Below are 11,708 nucleotides of genomic sequence, written 5' to 3'. Positions count from 1 at the left end.
ACATGTTGTTACTGGCCGAAATAATACTCTAATATGCTTGTGTCCATCTAGCCTGATTGATACTGAAGATAGGAAAGTATTATATAATTATCGTTTTTGTACAAGAGTTAATCTCTGTGACAAAGCAATACATTGCATCAATGCCTGGCTAGAGACAACATTTAGTCTGAGTAACTCATTATCAGTTTTAGTATTTTCATGAGATCTGAATAATAAATAAAAGAGATAGAAATCAAACACTTCCCACCAGAGCACCAGAGCAATGGTTGACCCAGAGGGATGTGAACGATAAAGTTCCTATAGAGTTGTTTTTTGGTAATGTGAAGCTAGAAAGCTGTTAAGATGAAAGTTATAGATTGAGCCTCTTGCACTGCCATATTAAGATGGCTGTGATTCTTTGGGATGACGTCCACAGACGTTCAAATGGGTTATCAGGCACTGATGACAACCAGTCCTACGTGGAGGTAAGAGTCCATTCTTCACTTTAGTGGGATGTTGCTTTTGGTAAAACACTGCTGCAGCTCTCTGCAACCGCAACAAAGTCAGTGTGTTTTACTGGTCCACTGCAGGTGGGCCAGGACTCATGCATCCAGTGTGCACAGCTCCTCTGGGTCTTGGTTCACTGGGGTGTGCTCTCTTCGCCTCCTGAGACAAAAAGGACAATCAGGATTGAAATGGATTATAACCAGCCAACTGCAAAACAATGAGTGTATAGAAAGACAATCCAAAAAGTAATTTTGTTTTTACCTTTGATACAGTAAGACTATCCCTGCAGTACAGAGAGTCACCAGTAAAACAGTGATGACCGTTGCTGCTGTGGCTGTTGCAGCGTCTGCTGTGGTTGCTGCAGCATCTGCAAATGGGAGAGAAAATCCTTAATGTGCTCTGATTCAGTTTCTTCACTGAAAAGGAGGTATAACATGACTGCATCTCATTAAACACAACAATTCCAAGTCTGCTTTGTGAGTTAAGTGTTTTCAAACAAACAATCTCAGAGAATGTACCGTCCTAAACATCAATGAGGGAATCTACACTGCGAGTCTGCTCTGCGGCCTTCAGCATTTCTAAAACGTCTTGCTTCACAAACAGCGTTTAGCCTCAAGGGACTCCCTGCTTGTCCATCGAGAAGTTGCATCACTGACTTACAAATAATACACAGACACTCGCAGACCATTATGACCACCTGCTTCCTTTTGCTACCAAAGCAGTCCTTACTTTACTAGACTTCCTTTGGATGTATCACAATGGGGCCTGCGTGGATTAAAGAAGTTTGATCCACACATCCCACAGATGCTTGATGTTCCTACTTGCTCACTAATATATGCCACATAACAAGTGCAGTGATGTGAATAACACTGATTATCTCTTCATCACTGCACTTGTTATGTGGCATATATTAATCAGTGTTATTCACACCACCTGCTAGTGGTTCTAAAATATGTTATGGCTGATCAGTGTATTAAATGAGATCATCTCAGATAAGAAATAACGCCGTTGAAGCTTACCAATTTCAAGCGCAGAATGGGTGGCGTTCTTCATTGTGTCAGTCTGTCCTGTTGTCTCCATCACAGGTTCTGCTTTTCCAGTACAAAATAAAATTTATACAAATTAGTGCAATTGTAAAGGTAAAAAGACGTAATCAGTGTCATGCCTGAAAAGTTTCTTATGCATGTACATGCAGCTTTGTGAAATGCTGGGGGAAAAGCAGATATCAAAGGTTAAGCTTTATGTACCACTTAGTAAATTACCACAAGGTGGGGTAAGGTTGGGTGGCAGTGCTTGTGTTTTAACAAAAACAAAAACAAAAACAAACACAAACAAACCCTATTGCATTTATGGCTTATATAACCTATGCTTTATTTCACAGGCTTATCAGCTGAAATCCAAACATACACATCCTTCTGTAACAGATAACCAGTTCAATATATGTCTTTACTTTGATAACTCTTTGAAAGTCTGCTGACATTTCTCAAACAAACAATCCTTGGTTCATCACAAATGATTCTCCTGAGTTTCATTCTTTTGGTAATCTGCAGATTCAGGTGTGGACAGTTACTGCATCTGCCCAGCAGGGGGAGCTCCCAATGCAACAGTGTTTTTCCTTTAGCAAGCCTCACTTAACACTAGTATTTCTTCATACATTTTTAACAGAGTAAATGGTATGGTTACATGGAAATGGCTGTGTCACCATTTCAAAGTCAAATGATTTTTGTCGTCATTTTTGTTTGGCTTTTTGCAAAGAGTCTTAGTACTTGAACAGCAATCGAACTATTAGCTCTCAGAAATTACTGTGTTTAATATGATAATTAACTAGTGTTACAGCATTTATGATAAAGAATAGTATAGGTCCCCTTTAAATAACTGCTTATATAAATACTGCAATGACAGCTGTCCTATTAGAGCACTTCGCTCTCGCTCTGCAGGCCTACTTGTTGTTCCTAGAGTATTTAAAAGTAGAATGGGAGGCAGAGCCTTCAGTTTTCAGGCCCCTCTTCTGTGGAACCAGCTTCCAGTTTGGATTCGGGAGACAGACACTATCTCTACTTTTAAGATTAGGCTTAAAACTTTCCTTTTTGCTAAAGCATATAGTTAGGGCTGGACCAGGTGACCCTGAATCCTCCCTTAGTTATGCTGCAATAGACGTAGGCTGCCGGGGGATTCCCATGATGCATTGAGTTTTTCCTTTCCAGTCACCTTTCTCACTCACTATGTATTAATAGACCTCTCTGCATTGAATCATATCTGTTATTAACCTCTGTCTCTCTTCCACAGCATGTCTTTTATCCTGTCTTCCTTCTCTCACCCCAACCGGTCGCAGCAGATGGCCGCCCCTCCCTGAGCCTGGTTCTGCCGGAGGTTTCTTCCTGTTAAAAGGGAGTTTTTCCTTCCCACTGTCGCCAAAGTGCTTGCTCATAGGGGGTCATATGATTGTTGGGTTTTTCTCTGTATCTATGAAGCGCCTTGAGGCGACTTTTGTTGTGATTTGGCGCTATATAAATAAAATTGAATTCAATGGAAGAGACGGCATATTAGCAGCTTCAGGTGTTGTTTTGGTAATGATATCTGTACTGCTTTAAAAAAACAAAAAAACAAAACAAAAACAAAAACAAAAAAAACCACACAAACAACCCACACACATTTATGTCAAAGTATGATATTTTTTACATTTTATGTTAATGAAGCCCTAGTTTTGAAACTTGAGCCTGTGATCACAAAAAATTATTGAAGTAAATTCATTTAGATATCGTCTTTATGTAGCCCAGAGAAGTTTCAAAGATGGCTTCAGAAGCCCAGACTTATTTCTCAAGCACTTTGATAATATCCTGTGAACCAGCATTAGCAAAAATATCATCCATTACATGATTTTATATGCTGAGGGCACCAAAGTCCTGCAGCCCAGGTATTGTACAATTCACTTTTTAAAAATCCAGTTTCAAGTGCAGAGAAAGGCTTATTCACCTCTGCCTAAGACTTTGACCTTGGTATTAAAACCTTAGATGGCACCTGCCCAGTTTCAGTTCCTCCTAAATTATTTTCATAAAACCTTTCCTTTGGAAGTACAGCAACTAGAGATCCACAATCTTTGTCTCCCCCGACCTGCTGTTTGCTTAGAGTTTAGTAACATGGCCTGCACCCATTTAACCAGTTACTCTTTCCAGTGTACAGCTCTCTTTCACCTGTCACCATTTGTGGTTGAGGTTTAACTGGAACTGCTTTTGAGGTTTGACCTGTATATAGCTGCTGTTTGTTATGAAACAGATCTGGGTTTCAGACTTTGTGTCCTGGCTTTAGCATGACAGGGAAGGAAGACCCAAAGTTCTAAAGGCTAACAACCTTTTGAACAGCACTGTGCTATTCAACACCCAACCATAAAAACAAACAAGTGCTGTTAATGCTAATGATTGTGTATCACAACATTGTAGATCCTCTTAAAGATGTTGATGTATGATGTAAAACCTCAAAAACTACTTCAGTTCCCTTTTCCACATCATATTTACAGTACACAGTCCATTAAGTGCCCATCCCTAGACGTCCCTTATATCACCAATGTAGAAAGTAGTTTCTGCTACAAGACAATTTTTTTTAATTTGAGATTTTAACCAATTCCTTGCATAGCTGTGAGTGCCTAAACCCATCTGCTTTCACCTAATACAAGTGACAAAGTGGTTTAGTCCACTACATGATCTGGACTTGGTGGCTTGGAACAGCTGATTTCTTTCTATAGGTGACCGAATTACTAAAAGTAGTTTCAAAGAAATTTGTCAACAGTTTCTATTGAAATTTTAGCATCAATGTGGCAAGCGTAGCATTGAGGACGCCAGATTATTTTACCACATTTTTTTTTTTAACCACATTGACACTTTGAGTCAGACAGATTTCGTTAGCTTTCACTAGTTCTAACAAAACATGTCCACACTGCATAGATTACTAAAGCGTCCAGTTTGTATGTTCAAGAACACACAACATTTGTGTTTGATTACTGGCCTGTATTATTCATACTTGCCAAAAGAAGACGTCACACACAACACGCTCTGTTTAGACCCAGAGCAAACAATATTGTTTGACTGATGGCCCTTAATATAAAGACTTCGGACTTCACGTTTCCCAATTTTTGCTTTAAGTTATTTTGTTATTTACATAATAATGTGAATAACCAAATAATTATCCTTATTGCTGTTTTAGAGAGGAGCGGTGCTTCAAAGGATAGTTGCAGATTTCTGTCAGAATCTGCAGATTATGCAGTACAAATAAAATGTTAACGTTTCTCCAACGTTGTCTTCCCAGCAGTTTCACTGGATGACCAGGAAGCGTTCGCGATGTCTTCTCCGGAGCTGATAATTGGCGTCTGTCTTGTGTCAGTGACGTAAAAGACTGATTTAATGCTACATGACCGTTCAAACAGCAGTTGCTTTCTAAAACATCGGATATGTATCGGATTCAGTACCACATACGAAAGTGACCCAGATTGGATTTGAAAATATCGGATTTGTGCCGTTCACACTGTCATACCATGATCGGATATGGGTCGCATAGGGTCCAAAAAAAAAAAAAAAAAAAAAAAAAAAAAAAAAAAAAAAAAAAAAAATCCGATTTGATGCGCTTTCGCCTGCAGTGTGAACGTAGCCTTAATCACTAGGAAACAAGCCCAAATCATCCCCTCTCTGCACCACCACGTTTGACAGCAAGTATGAGACAGAGCCACTGAACACAAGAGTCCCTATAAGCAGTCTGGGGGATGAGGTTAGTCATGACTTTGGGTGTCGGTAGCAACATTTCACCTGGCACACTTGAAAGCAACAGCTCAGCGGAAGCCAACTGAGAAAGTACGTATGAATTTAAGTTCTTTACCGTGGGTGGTTGTATGTGTACTGGTTCCTTGTTCAAGCACTGTGCTTGCATTCTGCATCATCTGGGCAGTAGAAGCTGTTGCTGAGAAGAAAAAACCCACCTCTATTAATACTGTAAAAACCCTGACCACATCTCACACTGCTAAGATTAGTTGTAGCACGAATTATCTCTTTGTTATGAAACATGCGTTTGTTCCATTATCCCAAACTAAAACCCCATAACTATCTTCAAGCATGCATGGAGTGTTATACTGCGTTTGATTTTACATTAGTTAGCTTCAACATGCCACGTATATTACAATAGCTGAAAAATACATGCAGGATTTAATGTTATCAGTCCATTTTCTTCCACTTATCCGGGGCCAGGTCGCAGGGGCAGCAGCCCAAGCAGAGAAGCCCAGACCTCCCTCTCCCCAACCACCATTTAATATTAGTAACGGAAATTAACATTTTGTTTAACAAAATGTTAAGAGGAGCTGGAGTTGTATTTGTTGCTCCCAGATGAATTTTCCTCAGATTAATAAATACAAGCAGCAGCAGCAGGATCCATATGAGCATCCCCAAAAGGAGTGAGCTGTGTACATTTACACTTGTCACATTACAAGTAGCTTCTTGTCTTCACTCATTCATGACTAAGTGATAGTCATGAATGAGTAAACAAGTTAACTATGACTAACCACATTTTTGGAAAGCTTGAGTTAAATTTCACTAAACACACCTGGGCATGATTACAGTCATATCTGTTAAAGAAATCACTCAAGCAGATCTTGTCTGACAAAGTGAAGTAGATGTCAAAAAGCAACACATCATGCTAACCCTAAAGAAACCGTCATGGAGTGGTGAGCCTACCAAAATTACCCCAAGAGCCCACTGGCAGCTCATCCAGGAGACAAAACTACAAAAAGCCCCAACATTTACAAAAAAAAAAAAGAAAATGCAGGCCACACTTGCCTCCGTTAATGTCAGTGTTCATGATTCAGTACCAACAAGTAAAAAAGAAAAAAACCAAACTTTTTTTTTTTCTTCAAGTTTTTTGTTTGAGTAAATAGTCAATGGACTGATGAGACAAAGGGTTGAGGTTTGCATTTCATTACATCTGGAATACAGCTAACAAAGCACTTCATGAAAAGAACATCATACTAACAGTCAAATGGTAGTGCAATGATCCGTGTCTACTTTGCTCTTTCAGAATTTGAACAACTTGCCATAATTGACTGAAACAATTATTCTCTCAGTCAGAAACTCCTGTAGGAGAATATCCAGGAATTTCATGCCATGAAGCTCAAGTGCACTCTGACAATGATTTTTAACTTAATGATTTAATTCATTAAGAAAAACAAAAAAACAAAACTGGCTTTCCAGGGTTAAGTTTGTCTAACACTTAGATTTGTGTGATGATCTGAAACATGCAAGTATGACAAATATGCAAATAACAAATGAGGAAGGGGAGGGGTGGGGGTTCACAGCCACAGATGTACACAGCAGAAATGCAAACTGCCCCACTGATCATTTACAGTTAATCTGAGCATGACAACTGCTGTGAAATGAATGACTCATAGGAGCTGGGGTGTTTTTACTTTACTGTTAGTAAGGGCCCAAACCAAGTCCCATAATTTTCAAAAGTTAGTTCTTGAAGCGGTGATTATGATATCAAGATTGTCTGGTTGCTTAGCTGAGCTGTGTTGAACTATAATGATTAAAGCAACTAACCATGGGAACACTACCAGAGGTTTCTGTTACTGGATACATTTTGATTTGACAAGAACAGATGCTCTTCATTTCCATGATGCTAAAAATCATAAATAAAGAAATAAAACTAAATTTCTTGATGTCATTCAAAGCAGATTTGCTACATATCAAATCTTTTTGTGTTGCTGTAGGACTTGAGGTTTCACTACAGTGAACCATTTCCTTTAATAGTAGTTGCACTGCAACACCTCCTGGATTACTTGGAGAGTCATTTCACCCAAATTACCCAGTTCAAATATAGTCTTTTAGGACCATTTGCTCACTGTACACTTAAATAGCCCATGTTACATCTACTAGTTTTAACATTCCAACCTCTAACACTGCAATATAACAATAAGAATAATAACTTAACCCTCTCAGGCTCAAATTAAACTTTTTGTTGCTAATGCACAACCAAGTCCTGCAGTGGTACTTCTGAGTAAAAAAAAAAAAAAAACTCATAAAATATGTATGTGGCGTAATCAGTTTATAACTGTTGCAAATCGGCAACGCCTGCCTTGAGAGGGTTAAACTAAAAGGAAATTCATGTGTCTGACTTAATTCTCATACAAATGGCAGATGAATTAAGAAGCCTGATGGCTGCAGGTACTGGGGTTTGTTTTTGTTCCATAAGAAGTTGTAAAATGGGTGATAAAAGTAAAATGAGTGTAATATATACACAGACACTATACATGGCTCTAATATTAGTATTACTGCCACACCCTTGAGACATTTAGTTTCCTTTTAGTTTATTAGTAGTGGTTATAGGTCACGGTTTTTGATCGTCACAATCATGCAAATAGAGAACTTACTGATAGCGGAAGTACTGACGGAGTAAGAGGAAATATCAGTGCGACTCTCTGCAAAACCAAACCATCATTAAGCACATGTCAGCAAAGTATGGCAAACACCATTTTCCTTAGACAGACGCTTACCTGTTGTTGTTGTTGTACTTGTTGCTTTTGGTGGTTGTGTTGTGGTTATCCTTGGGTCAGCTGAAACATGACAAAGAAATGCAAGAGATGCATTTAAAAAAAAGAAAATGAAAGTGGGAAAGCTAAAAAAAAAAAAAAAAAAAAAAAAATAATTACTGTATGGATCAGAGATCTATTATAGATTATAAATCCATTATCACCGCATTCTGGCTGAAAGTATCGTAGACTTGACTAAGATCCAACTATTCCCCACGTCCAGGGTGTTCTACAGGTAGACAGTCAAATCCCTTTTACTTTGCATTAATTAAAGTTCTTCACTTCACTGCATTCCCATGATGCACTGCTCTGCACATCACCTGTCTGTCACAAATCACCCCGATACTGGTCTCCATCTGTTCCACTTTGCCTGCATTTTCTTCTCCTCTCTTGCGCAATGTTCGTTGTTTTGGATGGTTGACCATAGACATTTAAAAAAGGCATCAACATTCCCTCTTTGCATACTCAGCTTTCCAACAATCTCCCTCTCATTTACATACATGTACCGTGTCTTGGTTCTACTGACTTTCCTTCCTTTACTTCTCCAGGCTCTCTTAAACCTGCTTCCTGCTCCCACTAAAGATCGCAATGTGAACATTCTAGTCCACACAGACTCATGTCTGACCTCACTCGTCATTATCATAGCAAACAAGAAGCACCCAAGAGCTGGTCCCTGATGTAATCCCACCTCCACAATGACCTCATTTGTTGCTGCATCACCCTCAGATTTTTCCTCTGCCACTCCTGACTTCCTCATGAAGCACCAACCTTATGCTTTCACTAGATTAAAGACAGTACAACTTCTTTTGACTTTTTATATACTTCTCCATCAGCACTCCCCAAGAAAACAGTGTATCTATAGTGCTCTTTCTACAAAGCCTTGTGGAAAGACAGCAGGAAACTTGGACAGCTAATGAGGCTAAGAGTGGTACACATTGTGAGTATAATCAGCAAGAAAGCAACTACGAAAGTCAAAACAAATACAAAGCACAAGAGACAGACCACCAGAGTAAAAACAGGAAATGACAGACTCAGCCATGCATACTTGCAGAAGGATGACCATGAGACAAAACTGGAGAAACAGAATAAAGAACTAAAGGCAAAAATAGAGACTGAAAAGCATCAGATACTCATCTCCACCTGCATGATAAACAGAATTTAAAAAAAAAAAAAAAAAAAAATCAAACCCATAAAACATAAGTCTGGGTACAAGACCCAGGGAAAGTGACATTATATCCCCACTATAACTGCACATCACTGCCGTTCTTGTAAAAATAGATATCTTCATTCCTTATAGGCATTGTCTAATTGTGTTACACAGTGTCTCAAAAAGTCCACTGCACTCACTTCCTCCTTACTAATCCTCTGGATCCCCTAAATTACTAAATGTCCTTCCTCTGCTCTCCCTTTCTCATGTCCTTCTTTCATGAAACCTTAAAAGTGCTCCTTCCATCCAATGTTTTGAGTCTATAGACAACCTTTCATCAAATCTGTGTCCTAGCAGGTGAATAAATGTTTGTGGTGTGTAGAAACGGGTGCATGCATGAGATTGTCACTCTGAAACCACTCCCCTAGAGAAATATTCACTCATTTCCTTTTACAGTAGATAATGTCACCTTTACGCCAAGCTAGAGAGTCTAAAAAGGAAACTGCTCACAGTTATAAGCTGTGACAACACAAAAACAAACCACATGTGGGTGGCTTTCCACTGCACCTGAAAAGGAACCATTGCATTCTCTTATCTCTTGTAAATTTCAGACTTCCAGCCAGACACCTGCCGTCAACAGTTCTAGTATGACTCTACATTTGATAAATCGGAAGGGCGGGTGTGCCAGTGTACTAGAGAGCGTGGGATGGTTTAGTCGGCTGGTTTGAACCGAACCATCTTGACACACGGGGCTGTCAGTACTGTTGAGGTTTTATCAGTAAACAGAGGCGAGTGTGACTTTTATTCAGCCAGAGACAGACAAAGACTAAATAATCCACCGATAATCAGACATCCTTCGGTTGTGCCACAGATACCAGGCACCAGCCTATGCTCTGTATTAATATTTTAAGTTCCTCCAGGGAACACATGTAGGGGCTGGCCTTCTATAAACCCTCTCCACCCATTCATCCAGAGCAGACTTTCAGGGTTACCTAGCAATTCAGTCATCCCCTGGGGTAATGACTGAACATAACAGCTCCCATTTTTCAAAGTGATAATGGATAATGGTAATGGATTCATGTTATGATAATACCAGTACTACTACTTCTGAGCACTCAAAATTCAGACTGTCAGCACTATTAGCTACCATTAGCTGTAATCTAAGAATCTAGGGTTATAACAAATATGGGTTCATGGATACTGGATTTGTAATCCCACCCCCCAAGGCCAAATCTAATGTGAATACTTGAAAGTTAACCAAGTGGAACTTTTTAAACTAAAAGGGAAAAAGAAAAGCAACAAGCCGCAGTACTGCTGTTTCCAAATAACCTCAGCTTGGAACTTCAAGAGAAGAGAAGCCTCTTTGAACCATTCAGCTGTGGTTGGGACCTCGTAACAATGTACCGGTTTACACATGTGTGGATAGAGAGATGTTTTCATCTTTGGTGTTCAGAAATGTACCAGCAAATAATACTTACGTATACACACCAGCGATGGTTTGCTCCACTGTGCTCCAGGATTTTCGCATTTGATTAAATTTGAGGTTCCCGCTTTTCTCAGGTAACCATCCATACATTTGTAGCGAAAATGGGCATCTATTTTGAAGCAGCCTTGTTGTGGGAGGTTTGTTAAATTCAACTTTGGAATTTCTGGACATGGACAGCTGTTATCTGTAAAAATAATAATGATAATTTTTTTTTTTTTTTTTTTTAAATAAAACCATACGATTAAAAATAAATAACCAGTATTTTTTGGCGAATGGTGTACGTAAGTTATAATTCTAATTCTAACTTCTAGCAATGTACTAATGGTAACCTGATGGCGTCAATAAAAACTTTTACACCATCACACACACACACACACACATCAGGTCAACCCCGCTTCTAAGTCAAAAATTTAGCAGGATTCATAACGATACACACTTGCGACTTTCAGCATTTAGGTTTCACTATGAAGATTTACGATACGGACCCGACTCCGAGACGGCGAGAAACAATGATTTACCAAAAATAACAAACAAGACACAAATCAAGCCGCAGGTATGTCTTCAATAAGCAATTATCCCCCTCCGACATATCTCACCGTAAAACGCTGAAGTGTGCGAGTTTATGCCTTCTATTTGAACGACTTGTCTTTGAAGGTGATCAAATTTAATCACTGATTAAATAAGCGATAAACTATAAAGAAAACAAATTGCGGCATGCGCAGTTTAAAGCACTTTCTGGAGCGTACTCGCTCGAGTTGAAATTTGTTTGCACTTACCGCTGCTGGATAATTGAGGCCAACAAACTATCATAACGCAGACAGGGAAAGCCAGTGAAACCAGAGCCATCGGACACCTCGGTAGTGACTTAAAACATGTTCACTAAATAAAACCAGGCCGGTAAAGACCATCGTCGTTGTCGCCTCGGTATTTCTTTTCGTTCACACTTTCGCTTTATATCATGACACTCCCCTTGTGCTCGTGTGTGATCCGCCCATTTTAACAACAGGGTATATTTCTGCAGAAATCGC

The 11,708-nt window shown here is 39.3% G+C and overlaps 1 protein-coding gene across 12 annotated transcripts; it reads right to left on the bottom strand.

Annotated features, from left to right (window-relative positions):
• Positions 1–393: 393 nt before the first annotated feature.
• il15ra (interleukin 15 receptor subunit alpha) lies at positions 394–11,688 on the bottom strand. Of its 12 annotated transcripts, none has more exons than XM_084909887.1 (8): positions 11,457–11,675; positions 10,673–10,864; positions 8,012–8,071; positions 7,889–7,936; positions 5,350–5,430; positions 1,506–1,577; positions 748–853; positions 394–645 (listed from the first exon to the last, which is right to left on the bottom strand). In XM_084909887.1, exons 1-8 carry the CDS (start codon positions 11,524–11,526, stop codon positions 582–584), a joined length of 693 nt encoding a protein of 230 aa, XP_084766013.1. In that variant the 5' UTR covers positions 11,527–11,675; the 3' UTR covers positions 394–581. The 12 variants fall into 12 exon arrangements, with proteins under 12 accessions (XP_084766013.1, XP_084766014.1, XP_084766024.1 ...); XM_084909888.1 differs by having other exon boundaries at positions 1,506–1,574; positions 11,457–11,674; XM_084909898.1 differs by lacking the exon at positions 10,673–10,864 and having other exon boundaries at positions 11,457–11,688.
• Between the last annotated feature and the right edge of the window lie 20 nt (positions 11,689–11,708).

This window comes from Perissodus microlepis, chromosome 17 (genome assembly GCF_051167445.1).
Source record: "Perissodus microlepis isolate ML-2025 ecotype Zambia chromosome 17, ASM5116744v1, whole genome shotgun sequence".
Classification (NCBI taxonomy): Eukaryota; Metazoa; Chordata; class Actinopteri; order Cichliformes; family Cichlidae; genus Perissodus; species Perissodus microlepis.
This window is presented reverse-complemented; position numbering and strand designations above follow the sequence as displayed.